This window comes from Lonchura striata, chromosome 18, assembly GCF_046129695.1.
Source record: "Lonchura striata isolate bLonStr1 chromosome 18, bLonStr1.mat, whole genome shotgun sequence".
In the NCBI taxonomy this organism is placed as follows: Eukaryota; Metazoa; Chordata; class Aves; order Passeriformes; family Estrildidae; genus Lonchura; species Lonchura striata.
Window position 1 is genome coordinate 2,785,742 of NC_134620.1, and position 20,286 is coordinate 2,806,027.

A 20,286-nucleotide genomic window follows, 5' to 3' on the forward strand; every position below is an offset into this window, starting at 1 on the left:
GGAGAAGCAATAATTTTTGCTTTTATAAGAATAAACATACATTGTTATCTGACGAATATTACATCCCATTATAGGGAGTACAGGAGCTCCCTGCTCTTTCAGTATCTCCCAACTGTCTCTTATTTAAAATTTTCTCATTTTAAATAACAGCAACATTCTACAACTCCAACTTTTTATTTTTGAGGGGTTTTTAAAATTATTTTGATGACTGGAGCTGTCTGTTATCTAAGAGCAGTACAAGATATATTTAGAGAATTACAGCTCTGTAGTCAGAAAAAGCACAAGTTACATTTTCAGTGCTGGAACAACCCCTCCACAGCACAATCCCTGCCCACAATTCCCAGTGGCATGCAGTGGATCATGGCCAGGCTGCTGCAAGCACCAGTGACCCTGCTACAGACAGTCCCTGTGCCCCACTGTGCCCAAACCTCTCCAGGACCTCTCATGGCACCCAGGCCCCGGGAGCTGGAGTTGGGATTTCCTCCTCATTTTCCCAGCTCAGAGCTGGACTAATGTCAGGGTCATGGAGCAAGCTGGTGGCCTTAACAAGCACAAGGCCAAGGCTGGGTCTCCTGGAGCGAGGGATGAAGTGGCACATGGAGGCACTGAGGGTGCAAAGACAGCTCTGAAAGGCTCCAGGTTGGAGGGACCTGAATCCCCTCCCAGGTGCATGGAGCCCACAAGGAGTGTCTGAAGTAAATTTTGCTTTTAATTACAGCTGATGACACTTTGGATTTGTCTTGAAGGCCACTCTGAGACCCCTCTTGTCTCACAATTGTTGTGCTCTGTGTGTTAATAATTTGGGCAGCAGGGCCTGAAGACAGACAATGATCATGCCACTCCAGCAGGGATGAACCACAACAGCCATGGACATGAGGAATATCCCAATGCAACCATTTTTCCAAGTAAGGGAAAGCTCACACTAAAACTCAGTTCCTCATGAAAGTCCCCCCCATCATGACTTTCCTTTGGTACTGTGTCTAAAATCCACCACTGGGAAGAGATTACATGCAATCCATGCTTCCACAAACTCCACTAAAATGTTAATTCTCCCATCAATGCAATTAGCTAACAGGGAGGAAAGTGATTAGACAGAAACACTCAGCAGCTGCAAAGTCTGACATTTTCTTAAGGAATCAATAGAGTTGGGCCTGGGAACCAAACCTCCCTCATGCACCAAGAGATCCCTGTTGAGTCTGCACTTTTATCCCATGGATAAATGTAAGTCAACACCCCTGAATGTCATAATCCCCCAATTTATGCATGGTCTGTGGGACCTTTTGTTTTTGCATTTGAAACACCATGTTCCTATTAGCACTGAGATCTAGGAAATTATCCATGGGAAAGATCTCCACACACAGCCCCTTTCTGCACTGTTGCAATGGGAACATTAACAACTTTGAATGGATTTCTTTCCCAGCCCAGGTGATCTGGAGCTCTGTGCTGCTCACTGAGGTGTCACAGCACAATTTTCACAGCCAGGGAATCGTAACCAAACACGAGGGGAAAAACCACAGCCCAGGAATGAAGAATCTCTTACAGGTATTTGCTGAACAGCTGTGGTGACATAAAAACAGCAGGAAAGAATCAAGATTAACTCAATCAAAAACTACTCAGTGAAAATTTGATTTAGAAAATTACCATCTGATCAAGAGTTTTGGTCAATAAAAACCAAAAGAATTACTACTATCAAAATTAACAATTTAAATATGATTCTTAATTACTGCATGTTTTTTATACTTAAAGACATCCCAAGCCCTCTCTGCCCTGGATTTCAGTGAAGTTCATAGGAAGTTATTATTGATACTCATACATGGTTACAAAGAATTATTTATATTCTGCTCTACCTCATACTCTGATTATTTCTGGTTAATGATGCTGATGATAATGAGATATCACACAGAATGAGAGGGCAGAACACTGCATGTGAAAGTCAGGGAAGAAAAATTAACATGGGAATATTCACAAACTTCTGTGGACTCTTCCCTGAACACAGCCAAGGAACGTGATTTGAAAAAACATCAATTCTTGCTATGCTCAAAAATACTGAATTAAAAATCCCTATAAAGCAAAATCCCTAATTGTCCTAAGGACAGGAAGTGCAGTTCATGCTCTAATGGCTTCTCTAATAAAGCAACTCTATAATTCCCTGGCATTCCTCAGGACACTCTTGATTTCCACACTGGAAGTGTCCCCAGCTGGTGAGACTGTCCAACACCCATTGAACTGTGCCTGGTACCAGAGGAGGTGGAGATGGAACCATTTCAAGGAATGGACATTTGGAATAAGAAGAGCCCTAAAGCAATGCATTGAAGGTGAGGTCCCACTCCTGACCCGTAACATCAAGGACTGCACCCACACCACTCAACATCTGGCACAGAACTTCAGCAGCTGGAACCACTCCCACCTTCTGACACTCCAAGCAAGGCACAAATGAGGTTTAGGTGCTCCAAAAGCCCCTTGGAAGACTGACTATTTCTCCCCACTGAGCTTTGGGACTACAGGTGGCTGACACCTGAAGGTTGAGGGATGTGATATTTCTTTATGACATCTGATTTTCAGAGCAGCTGAGTCACCCTTTAGTGCCTAAATACACATTTATTGTCTCTGAGAAATCAATCTGAATGTCAGAAAAAGATTTTTTATTCTTAAAAGTGGGGGGGATCACTGTACTCTTATCCCAAATTCTGTTATTTCCTTTGAGATCAAACACTTACATTCACAACAGATTCCTTGAATTTGATGTGGAGCCTGTAGTTGGAAAGGGCAATGATGGCATCCTCTGCTCGTCCCACATACTCTGTGCTCTCCCCGTGGAGCTCAATGAACGGCACCTGCAGAAAGGCAGCAAAAAATCTCATTTCAGAAACCATTTCCCAAAAATCTGCCCCTCCTGCAGCACAAGAAATCAAACAAAGTCTGCTGAGAATTCAGCCTTGTTATTGCTGCTAAGGAGGAACATCAGGTAAGGTTGGCTCTGAGGTTAATTGCAGCCTTTTCTTAAATTATCCCTTATTTTATGTTACTTTTCCTGAGTGGTAAGTGCCTGGTCAGGGAAAGCAATGAATTTTTATGAAAAATATCCTCACATTTTGGCAAGCAGGCTGACAAAGCCCTATGATTTATGCTCTCACTCCTTACTTAATGGAGAGTGGCATTTCCATAATGTTATTAAATTCATCCTAAAGTAGGCAAAACATCCAGGATGAATAATGTTCCCTGCTATTTCCCCACTATTCACTCAGCAAGCTCAGGTAACCAGCCTAAGTTGGATCCCTAAATGCTACAAAGCTGAGCTTGGACAAACCAAGCTTTTTGCTCCCTATTTCTCACAGTAAATATGAAAATGCACAAGAAGCTGCTGCTTTATAAAGTCAGAAACCTGCAAAGTCATTCACCATACATGGAAATTGTACACTGGTTAATTAAAATGTGACCTAAGCCCAGTTTAGCTGAGCCAGGTGGAAAGAGAAAATAGCCACCTTGAAAGTGATCTGGTTTTACACCAAAGTAGCTTGGAACAAATAAAAATACTTTGTATTACAATGAAACTCTTGAGTTGATGCAAGAGTGTCTACACGGAGAGCCAGGCTGGGAGAGCTGGGGGTGCTCACCTGGAGAGGAGAAGCTCCAGGGAGAGCTCAGAGCCCTGCCAGGGCCTAAAGGGGCTCCAGGAGAGCTGGAGAGGGACTGGGGACAAGGGATGGAGGGACAGGACACAGGGAATGGCTCCCACTGCCAGAGGGCAGGGATGGATGGGAGATTGGGAATTGGGAATTGTTCCGTGGGAGGGTAGGCAGGCCCTGGCACAGGGTGCCCAGAGCAGCTGTGGCTGCCCCTGGATCCCTGGCAGTGCCCAAGGCCAGGCTGGACAGGGCTGGGAGCAGCCTGGGATGGTGGAAGGTGTCCCTGCCCATGGCAGGGGTGGGACTGAATGGGTTTTGAAGTCCTTTTCAACACAAACTATTCCATGATTCTATGGTAAATAATTTGTACTAAACTGATTTCAAAAGGAACTTTGGAAAATAAAGAAAATAAAAAATATCTCTTTTTTTGCAGCAGAAGACTTTTGGCTTCATAATAACCAGATGCCAAGGCAGTGTTCAATCAGCTTAGTGCTGCTTTTTCCAAAACAACAGAGTTCTAAACTATGGAATAAAACCCTACCCTTGGAATTAATGCACAGGTAGCAGAGATACTTTTCAGACACTGGAAGAAATTTATTGTAATAAAATGTCCAAGTTCTCTGTCCTATCAAGACAGCAAATGAGTTTCTGTGCTGTGAATTAAAATTCTGGAGGAGATGGCAGAGAATCCATAACCCAACTGGAGGCAGTGTGATTTGAACAGGAGCAGTGTGGTGATTACCTGAAGGTTCTCATCTTCTCGGATCAGCTGCTTCCTGGGAAAAATCTGATTAGCCTGGATGCATTCAAGGCTGTGCTGAGTCTCTTCATCCTGAGGAACAAAGTGTGACAGTCACCTGCAGCACTGGCACCTGCTGCCACCTTCCCCAACCATGCACAGCCAAGGAAAAGCTCCCACAGGATGAAGTATCCAGAGAATTCCAGGAGCAGTAACTCACTAAAGTTTCTAAACTCTCCAACATGGGCCCTCAGACAACAAATTTGGTATTAGCAACCAGTTCCCTTACTACAGCCTGATTAATAAAGTCATTAAAAGCTGAAAGACTTATAGCAGCATTAGGAAAAAAAGCATTAGCACTATGCCTAAAACTCAGCAACCCCACATTTAATTCCCTAATGTTTTTCCCATTTTAAACTCTTCTGCTCTGTCACAGACCCTGCAAAGCCCCTTTGCTTACCATGACAGGCCCTGGGCAGGAGGAGGAATCCTCGTCTTTACTTGCAATACTTCGAGCTCTTCACTTACTAAAATCTAGAAAATCAGGAAAGTATAATGATGAAATAAGATTCATTTTCTCTTGGCAAATAAATACAAATTAACTTTTAAAGACTGTGAATATAGCTGTTAGAAGACTGAGAGCAAACAGTAATTATGAAAAGATGAAATCTATAGAAGCTCCCTCTCCTGAGAGCCAAAATTGTTTCAAAATGTGTCTGGTTCCTTCTGTTCATCCTGAAAAATTACCTTTGGATGTGCTGCTGGGAGAACACCTGTCTGAAGGCAGTAATTAGACCAGTGTTTATATAATTTAAATTAAAACATGTTCATCTTTCCAGATCCCCCAGAATTTTCTCCCAAGTTGCCTGCAGATGGTGAATCAGAAATCCGTGGGATACTAATCAAAGGGATCCTTGGGGCTGATCTGGTGTGGAACACAGGATTTGGATCTTCCTGGAACAAGCTCATTTCAACTATGGCATATGAACTGGAGTTCTTATTGGGATAAAAATCCTAATTTTACACTTACAGCTCATTTTGGATATCCATGGATGTACCAAAATATCAATTTTCCTGCACCAACATTTCCAAGAGTTCCAGAACACTATACTGGGGACTTGCTCTCCCCACTACCCAATAAACCCCTCAGTTTTCATCATCTGCAAAATTTCTGGGAATATTAACATAGTCCTGAGGTTTATGTAAATCACCCAGTAAGGAACTGAATGAGTGAAGTGAATACAGGAGTTACAGTTTGGGTTTGGGATGGATTTTATACTCAGCTTTTTATTCCCATGTAGGTTCTTCCTTGTTCTACTCAAGCAGAATTCACTCAGGTATTTATGGGGTTTGCAGACAGTGGTACGCAAAACTTAAAAATGAAAATACATCACATGAGTGCAGTCAGTTCTCAGTTCAGTTCTCGTATCTCACTTTACTTGTAAATGTGTTTCTAATTGTCAGTGCTGAGGCTGACAGAGAAAACCACTTTAATCCATCAGCTCCCAGCACTGCAGGGAGCCCTGCACACATCCTGTGCTTGGTATGGAATATAGAGAGGGCAAAGGAGCAGCAGCTGCACATCAAGTATCCTCACATAGGTGTGTTTGTAAATATATTTACATAAAAGGGGGAAATGGTGAGCAGAATCAAGCTCAAACTGCCATGAATTCACTAAAAATTAATGCAAAAAGTAGACATAGAATCCTGGGAGAGCTGGAGAGGGACTTGGGATGAGGGTCTCAAGCAACAGGACCAGGGGAATGGCTTCCCAGTGCCAGAGGGCAGGGCTGGATGGGATATTGGGAATTGTTCCCTGGCAGGGTGGGCAGGCCCTGGCACAGGGTGCCCAGAGCAGCTGGGGCTGCCCCTGGATCCCTGACAGTACCCAAGGTCAGGTTGGACAGGGCTTGGAGCAGCCTGGGATGGTGGAAGTTGTCCCTGTCCATGGCAGGGGGGACATGAGATGAATTTTAAGGTCCCTTCCCACCGAAACCATTCCAGGATAGTATGATATAAAAAACTCCTTGTTATTTCAATGAACTCCTTCAGCTTCACACACAATTATCAGAGAAACACCAACTTAATCTTAAAAATCTGCTTTATTACAAATTTGAAGCTTGCTTAGTATCTCTGGGGTAAAGCTTTAATTTAATAGGCACTATGCTGGAAAAAATTCTTTCATAGTTCAGTTTAATTAGATATATGTAATTTATAAGTTTATTACATAACTACCTACATATTAATAAAACCAGTATTAGCTTAGAAAATTGTGTCTTTTAAAATATCTTACAGTTGTGCATAAACCAGTATAAACCTCCAGCAGAGACTATCCAAAATACCAAGTTTCAGTATAACTCCTGCAATCAGTGCAGAATAATTTCTACTGTGACAGTGTGGCTCTTTCCATGTGAGAATCTTCCTTTTTAAGCTGAATTTTGGAAAAGCTGTGTGGAAAAAAAAATCTGCCTGTTTCAGTTTGGATCAGGACTATCAGATGCAAAGGGTGATGCTGCCAAGATAAATGGTACAAGAAGTTATAGGACTGGTTCTAAAGCAAACACTTTGCTCTGGCTGCTGCTGGGCATCAGTGAAACGCTTCAGCAACTTCCCTGCCACCAAAGGAATGCTGAAAATTGCTGACAGAAATAGCAAAAAGGCTGAATTGTTACAGTGAGGCTCTCTGAGCTGCTGGACAGTGAATACTTGGAAAGAAATCATTCCTTTCCCATCATGTCCACGAGCCGAGCCCGCTCCCTCCAGCAACCCAAGGTCACTGGGCTGAGCAAGAAGAAAAGGGAACAGCTCTGGGAACAGGGATGCACCACACACTGCTCAGGACAGCCCAAACCACACCTGAACCCACACTTTTTTCTATCCCAAAGCTTTCTAACCCGTTCCCAGTTCAGCAAACTCTTCCCATGGGAACAGGAGGAGGATCCCAGTGACTGTTGCCACCTCATAAGGGCATTTCTGGCTTTAGAAGCCTTGGCAGTAAGAACATTCCTCCTATCATCAACTCCACCAAGCACTCCTGAACCCTCCCCACCATCATTCCCTGTGCTGCTCCAAGGGACAGCTGGGGACAAAGCCAGCCCAGCAGCAAGTGGCTGCACAAACCCATTCTCAGGCTGATCCACACCACTTTTAGGACTGCAGAATGGAAGGAGAATTCTCATTCTGTTCAAGTGCAGCTCTGCCCTGACAGTAAAACCCATTTTCCAGAAGTGAAATGGAAAGGTACAAACACAGTGCAGTTAAAAACCTGGTCACAGGCTCCTCCTTATCAACAGGATCACAGAAAAACAGCAGCCAGCTTATACACAGAGCAGTAAAACTTGGTTTTATCGGTACAAATACTGGGTTTGGTCAGGATTGAGGCCAAAAAAAGGTGCTGTTATCAATTTACTGTCGGCCCTTTTACCTGCAATTCCATGTGTGTTAAATTATGTCAAAAAAGAGAATGGTCTTGTTAATTCTCCATCCTTATGTTGTACGTGAAAGAATGGTCTTGTTAATTCTCCATCCTTATGTTCTGTGTTAAAGGATAAATGATGAGCAAAGGTTGTAACCTCAGACTCTGTTCAGCCTCTACAGGAACATTTTAATTACCTTTTGTTTCAGATGTACCTTATGGTTTAAATTATGTACATAATTTAGAGTAGCAATAACCACCTGTTTGCCAGTGAATCTAAACAAAAAAGATTAGCTAAATAAAGGATCATTTAAATTCACATATATTTGAATGCAGTTGGACTTTCAGCGAGGAAAAGAAAAAACTGGAGGGAAAAAAGAAAGAAGGAACAATCCAATCATTTAACTTTGTTCCCTTACCTTCCCCATCCAGACTGAATTCCATGTATTTTAATATCAAAATCAGACTGAACTGACCCCTGAGCTGTTTACATACTGTGGCACAGCTGCCCTCTGAGTTTGGAATTCAAACTTTTTGGCAAAGGAACATTAGAAAATTTGAGAATTGAACATTCAGGAATGCGCCGTACCTTGAGCAAAAGATGCTTCTGTTGCAAACTGGAAACACTTCTCCCCCTTTGGCAGGTGGAAGGAAATTTCTGAGATAAGGATTAACACTCAAATTTCTCTCATTTCAGTCCCTGACAGGGAGGTTTCTCCTCTTCCCTGACACCACAGGCTGCAGGGACTGAGTAACTTTCACCAGGATTTACTGGGAAAGCAGCTAACAACATGGATATTTGCACATTGTTCAGGAATAGGAGCAGGACAAAGAATGTGTCTGAAGCTTGGGCACAACTAAGAGTCAGGAAACTTCCTTTCTAATAATTAAAGGCTGCAAACTCCAACTCAGTGAAATACTAATTTTTATCTAAGATTTTGGAAAAAAATTGATTTAATTAAGAGAATAATCAGTGATGAGCACAGAATCCACAAACAAGCAGCTGATCTTACCAAAGAATGAGAGAATAAACAGTCCTCTCTTGTCCCAGAAAGTTCCAACTGTTCTCTTTTGATACTTCACATTGGCAGCTGCAAATACAAAGACAACACTTTAAAACATGAACTCACCTTGAAAAAAACACTTTTAAACCTGCATGCTAGACAGGGCACTCCACTGTGGGGGAAGTTTGGATTAATTCAAGAGGAAAAAAAGAAAGTCTGAGTGCCTTGGAATTGTAACAAGAGCTTAACATGGCCAGAGAGGGAATTGCAGGACTGGATTCTGATTGATACGTGTGGATAAGGCCTCTTGGCTGGCAAGGAGCAGTTCTGAAATCATGGCAACAAAGCAATTCAGAATTTTCATAAATTAGTAAACAAAGCAAAAATTACTTCACAATACGAGCTACAGGAGAGAGTTTTATAGAAGATCCAACACTGATCTTCAAAGTGGGTTTAATTTTACATTGCAATTGGCATTTCTAGCCCCAAGAAAGCCAATGAAGACCCCCAAACAGTGGTTGCTGCCTGCGTGCTTTGGGTCCAATCGTGCAAAAATCCCAGGATCAGCAATGCTCATGAGGCCACTCCTGCCAAGACCTTTCCTTTGGATTTTCAAATACTGTACAAACATTTATTGCACCAAAAAAGAGGTAGTGTGCCAGAAATATCTATTTGTCAAAAAATTAGATGGAGAAAATATCTGATCTGCTTCATTCCTACAGTCATTCCAACAAGACCAACAGATACCTCCTGTGGCAACAGAAGGACATAAAGTTTAATGCTAAAATACCCAAACACTACAATTGAAATCTCCTGACTAACCCCATTGTTCCTAAAGCACACAAGCAAACTGAATGGGACACCACTGCTTGTATCCAAAGGTTTGCTCTTCACAGAAACTTGGATACTCTCCCAGTAGTACTGTACTCTCCACACTGCATCTGGATATGCCTGGAAAGTCCACTTTCTCCACCATATAATCCTGCTGCTGGAAATAGTTTGTCTGTACTTTGATGTGCCACAACTACTGATAATTTTCACATTCTGGTAAATGAAATAAAATACTTTTGTATTTTGTGTTCATCGTATCCTTTAGTTTATAGATTATGACAAGGAAAAGAAGTAGTACACAGAAAAAGGAGATGTAATTTTAGGACTGACAGTAGAAAAAGTTTAGGAAGTGCATCAAAAATTGTGCGTTTCAAGGAGTTGTGCCCCAGGCCCAGCATTGCCAGCTGGGTGAGGGAGGGGATTGTCCAGCTCTGCTCTGGGGTGGCCTCTCCTCAATTGCCGGGGACAGTTTCACCACAATGTCAGAAGGATCTAAAGCTGTTGGAGATGGACCAAAGGAGGGGCACGAGGATGGGGAAGGGTCTGGAGGAGCAGCTGAGAACACTGGGAGTGTTCAGCTGGAGCAGAGGAGGCTGAGGGGAGATTCCTCAGGGGCTGCAGCTCCTCCCGAGGGCAGCTCCCAGCTCTGCCCTGGGACAGGGACAGCACCCAGGGAACGGCTGGAGCTGGGCCAGGAGGATGGAGATCAGGAAAGGTTCTTCCCCAGAGGTGCTGGCACTGCCCAGGGAATGGGCACGGCCCCGAGGCTGCCAGAGCTCCAGGAGCCTTTGGACACCAGGGATGGACAGGGTGGGGTTGTTGGGGGTCTGGGCAGGGCCAGGGGATGGATCAGTGATCCCTGTAGGTCTCTTCCCATGCAAGGCTTTAATGATTCTAAGATTCTAATACAAACTGATATGCACCAGAAGGAATTCTACCATCTCACATGATGGACACCTTAGGGAATCTCATGGAATCTCAGCATTTACACAAACAGGGGGCTGAGGATATGCTCTAACAGAGAGCTCCTGTGTTGATGCCAGCTGTCCAAACCCTCAGCTAAACTTCGATTTACCATTTCATAAAACAGTTTCTAAAAGCAACATTTCATTACCTGCAACAGAGGTTAACTTTGTTTCTATTAAAAAAAAAAATCTCTCTCAGCCAACACACCAAACACCAATCCCAATAATTTTATGGGTCGATAATCAATCCCAGCACCCAGGTGGGAATGGGCACAGCTTGACTCTGAGCTACCAGCTTGAGCATGCAACAAGTTCAACTTCACAGCTGCCTGTTGATACAAAGCCATCTTTGAAGGGAATATGGAGCAAGTTTATTAAACACACACAAAAAAAAGCTCTGAAGGCAGACTATACAACTCTAGAATGACTCCTCAGAGACAGTGTTCTGGCCACGTATTTGCTTTTCAAAAGGCAAGATACACATTTTGGGTGCAGGAGCTGGACCGATTTTGTGTGGTTTCAGTCCAAATGAGGAAAAAAAAAAAGCCTTCACAAAATCTACAACAAGCTTTTTATTGATTTTAATGAGGCTTGGAAGAAGCCACCAAATCTCAAGAGTTTTGTCAAGAAGTTTAAAAACAGGACAAAAATGTTCCAATATAAGCATTAACAATTCCGCTTTCTTGCTGCCAGAGCTCAGCAAACCCCCCCAACACGTTCATCAGCATTCCTGCTGCAAGGCTGCTGGGCTCTGATAAGAACCTCCAATGTTATCACTTCCTAAGTCAACAACTTCTGCCAAAATAAGGGGAAAAGCTGCCTGTAAGAAGAAACACTGCTATGAGTTCTGCTGGCCCTCTCCAAAACAAGTGCTGATGGGAGCACTCCAAGGTCAGGAGCAGCTGTTTAATTAACACATCCCAGCACATCCCAGGGAGCTGCCCCACAGGACAGGGATGCAGCCATCCCCTCCAGGTGTTCCCACCACTTCCTCTGCAGCACCTCAGCTCTGTGAGCAACAGAAGGGATTCAGCACCATCAGCAAAGACAAGGAGAACAGATGGAAAAGAGACAGGATCCATTCACTAAATCAAGTGTGTCTTTTAAGGATGGGCTTTGCAGCACCTTTATTGGACTGTCACACTCTCAAAGCTGGTTTGGTTGAGCAGAGGATGGTTTGGGTTGGAAGAGACCTTAAAGCCCTTCCAAGCCACCCTGCCATGGGCAGGAACACCTTTCACTGTCCCAGGCTGCTCCAAGCCCCAGTGTCCAGCCTGGCCTTGGGCACTGCCAGGGATCCAGGGGCAGCCACAGCTGCTCTGGGCACCCTGTGCCAGGGCCTGCCCACCCTCACAGGGAACAATTCCCAATTCCCAATCTCCCAATCCATCCCTGCCCTCTGGCACTGGGAAGCCATTCCCTGTGTCCTGTCCCTCCATCCCTTGTCCCCAGTCCCTCTCCAGCTCTCCTGGATCCCCTTTAGGCCCTGGAAGGGCTCTGAGCTCTCCCTGGAGCTTCTCCTCTCCACGTGAGCACCCCCAGCTCTCCCAGCCTGGCTCCAGAGCAGAGGGGCTCCAGCCCTTGCAGCATCTCTGTGGCCTCCTCTAGACTGGCTTCAGCAGCTCCAGTTCCTCCCTGTGCTGGCCCCAGGGCTGGGGCAGCTCTGCAGGTGGGTGTCACCTGGGCAGGGCACAACCCCCTCCCCCGATTCCAGCACAGGTGCCCAAGGACATCCTGTCACTGCCCAATTCAAACATGTCACACTCTGCTCCAGGACTGAAGGGGATGGGAACAAGAACACTTCACTTTTCCTTCGAGTCATCCTCTAAGATCCTGCTCTGGCGCCTATTTTGGGAACCTGGGCATTGGGTGAACACTCAGCACAAAGGTCTCGCCTCCAGTTTTTTTTCTTGGAAGAAGTTATGGAGAAGTAGAGTATTTGCATTGTATATCAATCATACAGTGAAACACAAGTAATAGTACAGCTGGAGGGGGAAATTCCAAATAATTGTTTCCAAACTGTAAAACTTTTATCCCTGGCCATATCCCAACCGCTGGGGTTCCAAGGGCTACCCAATCCTACATCAAAGCCGGCCCTACTCTGAGCAGTGATGGACTACAGGAACTCCAAAATCTAAATTATTTGAGCCTGTGACAGTGTTTTTCTTGACATTTATTTTAATAAAACATTGGCAAATTGCTAGGAAAAGCACTCTGGAGAAGTTTCAATCAACATGTTTGTTTAATTAGGTGACTGGAAGGTTGTCTCTACAGTTTCTTTGCTGAAAGGCTCTATCAGCCAAAGCAGGAGAGCCATGATTTGATAAGCATGGAAATGGCACAAGGGAAAAATAACTGGGGAGAAAAACAAATCCAGATTTTCTCTAGCTGACAGTTAGCCTCATAAAGATGTAAACAAACACAACCAAAAGCAGCTGGTTTCCTACTAATTGACTATTTTGAATATGTATTTTCCCCTCCCTTTGCCAAAATATGGCATTTCCACACCAGTTGTACCACACCATGTCCCAACGTAACATGATGCAAGTGTGGTTTTTGATGAGAAGTTCTGCATTCCTGTTTACATTCTGAACTTCCCAATATCACTGTTCCCACTCGCCCCAGCTCTGCTATGAGGGGAACCTTCTCTTGCATGGGATTACCAAACACCCCCCATTTCTTTCATCACCTTTGGGTTTGGCTGCTCCCTGCTCACTTTAGCTCACAGGTTGTTCTTCTCCTCCTCTCTCCTTTTTCTGTTCTTCCTGGTGGATTCAGCTTCCTTTCCCTGCTATTTTTACACAACTCTTAGCGTGCTCAGGAGCAGGAACACAGTGCTGCTATCAGCTGCCCACCAGCTGGGGGATGTGGTCAGCTGGTGGCCGAGCTGGAAACCACAGAGTGATGGGAGCACTGGGAATGCAGCCACTCCCAAGGCTGGATGGGGCAAAGCTGCTCCTTAATAGAAAGTCTGAAAACGTGCACATGGAGAAGAAGGAAAGCTGATCCTCAGGGAGGCATTTTCTGGTTTTTAGTGCCATGTGTCACAGAACTTCTGAGGCTGAAAAAGACCTTTGAGGCCATTGATTTGGCACCACTGTGTTCACCACTGACCCATGTCCCTAAGAATCACACTTAGAGCTAAGTCTCTCCAGGGATGGGGACAACAGCACTGCCCTGAGAGCTGTGCCAGGCTGGACAACTATTTCCATCAGGAAATCTGCCCTAATATCCAACCTGAGCCTCCCCTGGCCCAGCCTGAGGCCAGCCTGAGGCCGTTCCCTCTCCTCCTGTCCCTGTTCCCTGGAGCAGAGCCCGACCCCCCGGCTGTCCCCTCCTGTCAGGAGCTGTGCAGAGCCACAAGGTCCCCCTTTTCTCCAGGCTGAACAACCCCAGTTCTCTCCATCTTGTCCATCATCCACTTCCCTGAAGGAAATAACATCATTGCAGCTGGATATGAAGGCATGCACACAGCCACACTCAAATACCTGACAGGGAGAGCAGAACAGCCACACGGAACATCCCACATTCCCACAGCACCAGTGGAACTGTCCTGCATCACAGCATTTTGAAAAGGTCTCATTCCACTTTCTGTTCTCTCTGCTTTTATGAGTGAAGAATAAATTTAATTAGAAGAGTCCAAAGCATCAAAAAAGCTTTGTCAACATCTGTCACTGCACTGACTCATGCATTAATGGCAGGTCGGCATTTGGGCTTCCTTCATCTTCCCACTCAGAAGTGGCACTAATCTGCTTTTAAAGCAGTTTGATTAAGCTGATTATCTTTGCAGATTTGTTAAAGATTGTTTCTTGCACTCTTCAGAAATTAAATGCAGAAGCAACAGTTCAAAGTTAAAAAAAATTCTTGAAAGAAAAACAGAACTTGGAATGGCAGAGGAAGGCAAGAGAAGCACTTCTGGGGATCTGATAGCAACAGACAGTACAGAAAAATTTGATTTTGCAATAAGAAATATCCTCTTTTATCATAATTGATGTCTAGAATTTTAAAAAATCAATATTTAGGCAAGATAACAGTACTAATTATCCCCCAAAAAATATGCTTTTTAGGAAAGTGCTCCCAAATAAAAGACTCTACATCAATATTTTCCTTCACTGATCTCAAAACAACCCAGGTCAAAAGACCACAGCAAGCTTGAAACCAAAACCCACAACAAAATGCCACTTTTTCTTACAAAATTTCAGGTTCTCTTTTCTTTTAATTACTTTTTCATTTGGATAAAACCCTGGGATCCAAAGGCTGCAATTATTCATACATAAGCCAGGATACAATTTACCCATCAGAGATCTTCTGTACCGTGTCTATAATTTTCCTTTTATTTCAATTACTCCAAATTTCCCCGTTTTATGTGCATGACAGAAGAGGAACAGCTACCAAGGACCAACAGCTATATAGATCAGTCTGAACTGTAGAGAAACCTGGAAGGAAGGGAACTGAATCTGGATTTCAATATGGAAGCTGACAGGACACAGACCCAGTGGATTTGTGGAGATTCTAAGCTGGAAAGATGACCAGGTGTGCTGGGAAGGGGATTTATACCAACAGGTAACAAACAGCCATGAAATGCAGGGCAATGTCAGGCTGGAGTTATGAAACAAACAGCAAGGTTAGATCAGGCAGCAGAAGTTTCCATTTGAAAAGGCATAATGGAGAAAGAAGGGAATAATTTGCTCCTATCAGTTCCCATTTTTCCATTAAGGTCCTCACAGCCCATTTGCCATGAGTCACACTCCCTCCCCTCTTTCTGCCTTTCTAGAAGGAAGGCAGCAAACAAGGAGGAGAAGTGGCTGTTAATCAAAGTCTCCAAGGTTTTACTCATCCTCCCAAAACACTTCTTCATCCCCCTTCCCTCCTCCAGTCGTGTCTTGCTGCAGCTCAGACCTTCCTGTAAGGGCCTTGGCAGCAGGAAGGGGCAGCAGAGGAGCATCCCACACTGCCCAGGACAGCTCCTCACCTGCTGACAGCAACACTACAGACACCAACAAGGAAGAAAAAAAGAGAAAGAAGGGTTTGAAAATAGGAAGAATCAAATGTGGTTTGAAAGCTCCTCTGGAGTTTCAAGATACACTCCCATTAGACTTTTCTCCCAGCCTGAACTTCCTCAGGACAACAACACAGTCACAGCTCTCAGCTCCTCAGTTGACCTCATTTTCACCACACTTTTTCTGGCATAAAACTTTGAAAATCTCTTTTACAAAACACCACTGGATGCTTTTGTTGCAAGACAATTTTTTAAAATACCAAATACCTGTTATTAATAATCTATTCGTGCTCTGAGAAATAAATGCCTAAGTTATTACAAGGTGATCCTAATGGGGACTTTGGTCCCCTCAGAGGCCTGGCAATCATGGAATGGTTTGGGTTTGAAGGAACTTTAAAGTTCATCCATGGCAGGGACACCTTCCACTGTCCCAGGCTGCTCCAAAACCCAATGTCCCACCTGGCCTTGGGCACTGCCAGGGATCCAGGGGCAGCCACAGCTGCTCTGGGCGCCTGTGCCAGGGCCTGCCCACCCTCCCAGGGAACAATTCCTTCCCAATATCCCATCCATCCCTGCCCTCTGGCAGTGGGAGCCATTCCCTGTGTCCTGTCCCTCTACACTTTGATAAAACCCCCTCTCCAGCACTGCTGTGCTGCACAGCCCAGGACAGGCAGGACACAAAAGTTTGTTTGCTGTTATCAAGGCCTAGAACAAGACATCCCTTTCTCTGCTTGCACACCTTGCACAATGTAATTATGGGTAAAGTTTTAATCCATTAATTCTTCACTGGCATTAAAAAGACCTGTCCTGTCAAGGAGGCAATGGGAGATCCACACATCCACCCTCACTGCCTCCATCGAGGAACAGAAGCCATTAGAAGGCTCCGTGTTCCAGGATTCACACTGGATCACCTTACAGGACTGGAAAAGTTAATATTCCAAACTAACCCAGCACTTGGTAAAATTGTGGCACACTCCAGAAATGCCTTTTTTGATGTGGTATTAAGGCGGTTTTGCTTTACAACAGACTATGCTGCTATTCCCTGAAGCATGGTGAGCCAGCAGAAAGAGTACTGCTCCCATACTCCTCCCAAACAAAACACCCCTGCTTCCTTAGTTTACACAACTGGCATTTCAGACCCATCATGGCATACTCCAGCTCCTTGACACAAGACAAAACTAACCAAGAGAGCTGATCTTGGAACCACCACTCTGCAGTGCTGTAGATGTTGTTTGCTTCCAGAGCAGCACAGCCTGAAAAACTGCAAGACATTTCAGATTTCTAGAACTGGAGGCAGCTTAAGAATCACTTCAGCTCCTGCAGAAATTACATTTCTTTACAGAACTAATCAATTAGTCCGTTCATCGCTTAGCCTGCTCACTTCTTTGTGAAATATTCAAGTAGTTTCAGTTTGAATGGCAGAGTTTACAGTTCAGATACCAAGCACCCTCCCAAAGCCCTGATCCACTTCAGAGCTGTCAATCACACGACTGCATTCTGTACTGAAGGGAATTGAAGGGGCTTTTAGGAGTAATACATGTATTTCTGCCAGAATCTGTGAACCTGAGGATGAAGAGCCCTTCCCTTCAAAGTCTGCTCAATCCCTGTGGCAGGGGACAAGTATGTTTGATCACAGCATTATTTACAGTATAAAACAGTAATTAATTCAAACCAAGCAAAGCCTTGAGTTCAGGTATTCCCTTATTAGTCCATGCAAAACAATCCTGAACAGAATAAAATAATCACATTGAAAGAGCTGACCTAAGTTGAGAGACAGCTTTATTTAGCTACAAGCAACCCCTTTTGATGAAGTGACCTCCTAAATTGCACATTTCAGGAACTAATCAAGGATCAGAGTAGCTTTTCTAGGCTCACAAAAAGCTGTTTCCTAGAGAGCAGTCCACACACTTGTTTGGGCATCACCCACAAGGCTGCCAAGCCACCAAGAGCACTCACCATTCACCAGAAGCTCCGTGTTTGCAAATATTGAAAAAGTCAAATTTGGAGGAGATAAAGCCAAGTGTGCTTGTCCATGATAAGGGGATCAGCAAGAGCTGTGTCAGGAAAGCCCAGCAGTTCAAGGGACTGCACAGAGCTTTCTGCTGGGTCCTATTTACCCAGCAAGTTCCAGGCACACCCAAGATTTACCAGAACAGGGTCCTGCCCTCCCTGCACTTGAGCAGCAACTCCTTCCAGGGAGAACAACCAGGCATTTCCATCAGCCCACTGCCAGTTCCAGCTTCTCTAAACTTTCAGCAGTTTCCAGTCAAGTTACCTACAGAGGGAGAAGATTCCCAGTGGCATTGTCCTCAGCCAGGCACAGCAGGGAAGAGCTCTGGTTCCCTACAGGAATTAAGACATACTCAGGACTCAGACACCTTCTCCTGTTAATTCCTGCATTGAGATCACAAGGGACAAACTGGTTTGGATAATGTACCAGCACACTGCCTCCAGCATACCTGCTGTTTCCTGGCATTTCCCTGCTCAGCTGATTCACAGAACCATGGAATGGTTTGGATTGGATGAGCCCTTAAAGCTCATCCAGGTCCACCCCCTGCCATGGGCAAGGACACCTTTCACTATCCCAGGGCGGTCCAAGCCCCAGTGTCCAACCTGGACTTAGAATTTAGAACTCATCTGTTCACTAAAGCAAAAAGAAAAAAGAGGAAAAGCAAATACTTTCCCTCCTGTAGTTAAATTGCCTCAGTATCTTCCAAGCATTAAGACAGTTGTTTATTTCTATCTTTTTCCACTTGTGGAAAGTCACAGTTAATTTCAGAAGCAGGAAATGTAACAGCAAAATACTAGTTTCCATTCACAAGCTGCACTTAAATTAAGAGCTGGAGATGGACTTCACCTCAAACAAACAGCAGGCAAAGAAAAAGAATCTAAAAGAGCGTCCTGCACATGAAGGCACATGGGAAAGGGACACGGAGCTGTCTGAACATCCAGCTTTAGTGAGGAGCAGTGAAACTGCATCTCACCAAGAGCCTCAGCAGAGCAGCCATCAGGAACTGAAGCAGCAGAGCCCTTTGATGTGGGAGGCAGGAGCCCATGGAGGAGTCTTGCAGCTCTAGTGATCGCCTCAAGAAATGTTTTAATGGGCTTCAATTCCCGTAGCTGGTTTGGAAGATCAATTACACACATTAGCAGTATCTGGTGTGAAGTACTGAGGTCTTTAATAGAGCAGTTAATTTTGTCACACTGCACTATGCATTCCTCTAGAGACACAACAGTGCTGCTTCAGAACCAGTTGACTCGAACATGTATTTTTCTGCTTTTATGTATCTTTAAGCCAATAGTCCTCCATCAACTAAATCAAGTTAGCTGCTCTGCAGTGTTCAAATCTTGAATGTGTTAAAGGCAAGAACAACTACACTTTCTGAAGTCATGTCTCCAGGCTGCCCAGGGAGGCTGAGTTCAGTCAGGACAAGTCCCCAAAATACTTTCTCCACAACAACTTCCATAATATTGAAAGTACAAAGGGTTGTTCCCTTACACTGTAGTTGCACAGCCCTTCAGTGCCAGGAAGGAATTTACTTGGATTAACAGAATATGCTTACTCTAAAAAACTAAACAGCACCAAGTCGAAGTTAAATATATTTAGGCATTGCAGAGACACCAAAGAAGGGTTTGTGGTTGCTGGAGGCATGGATGTGAATGAAAACACAGAGTTTCAGCTGGAATTGAATTTGAGCTCTGTAACAGACTACAGCTCTGCTAGTGAAATAAGGTTTGACAGAGCTCCCGTTCACAGCCACAATCTCATCCTTCTCTTATTTAAAGATAAAATCCATTGAAGTCCAAGCTTCCATAGAAGGGTTCCAGGAGATACTGGAAAAGGGAATTAATTCTATAGGGTACCTGTACCTCCTTTGGTCAATCTTGCCATCCAAACAGTGATTCCAACAGGAATGAGTTTCTCTGGGGAACAGGAAGATTTCCCTTCCTTCTTGCTCACTTAAATCAAACCACACCAAATTTTCTACAGCAGATCAGTTTTTACCTAGAAGAGATATTCCTCCAGTATTTTATTGCATACTAAAAAAAAAATTCAAAAGCACAACAAATTAGTATATACAGACACTTATTTAAAACCTCTCTCAATTATCTTCCTTACAGAAACTCAATCCTTTTGGTAGGTAGAACAAATCCTGAGAAGGAAGAATAATAGTACAGAGAATGTAAGTAGTCATTTAAGTGTTTTATCCTTTAGAGAACATGCACTCCTTCCCTATGTGACTCAAAACAAACCTAATTTACTAAGAAAGACTTGGCTGCAATTAAGAGATAAATCATCATTTTAAAGAAACAAAGGTTTGGGCTCTTCATCACATTACCCAAACACAACACATCCACATCTCTCCCACAGGCACTGCAGAAGTCAGGGCAGTTCACAGCTCACTCTGTTATGGATGCATCAGGGAAGGTAATTTTCATTTAATTCCAGATTCTAAAAAATATATATGTCAGAAGACTGCAGTTTTCCACTTCAGTTTTTGCATTTAAATCATTATCAGCCAGCAGGACTTAACCTTTCTTTAAATAATATAAAGATTTATAACCATCCCTACAGTAAGTTTACTATGTCCCCTTTAAATTGCACAAGAGCATGTCAGCATTAATCCACAAGCTTTCCCAAAGGTGTGAAAATAGCACAAGTCACATTTGTAACACTGCAGCTCTTACCTGTGACTTGCAGATCTC

General features: G+C 44.0%; 1 protein-coding gene across 3 annotated transcripts in view; it reads right to left on the minus strand.

Moving 5' to 3' along the window:
- MTMR3 (myotubularin related protein 3) overlaps nt 1–20,286 on the minus strand; it is a 74,257-nt gene that overhangs the window by 33,829 nt on the left and 20,142 nt on the right. For all 3 annotated transcript variants that reach the window (XM_021537314.2, XM_021537312.2, XM_021537309.2), the window contains exons 2-5: nt 8,794–8,871; nt 4,826–4,899; nt 4,369–4,458; nt 2,718–2,834 (exon numbers count right to left, since the gene is read on the minus strand). In XM_021537314.2, coding sequence (XP_021392989.2) covers nt 2,718–2,834; nt 4,369–4,458; nt 4,826–4,828 — 210 coding nt within the window. In that variant the 5' untranslated portion in view covers nt 4,829–4,899; nt 8,794–8,871. The remainder of the gene's footprint in view (nt 1–2,717; nt 2,835–4,368; nt 4,459–4,825; nt 4,900–8,793; nt 8,872–20,286) is intronic.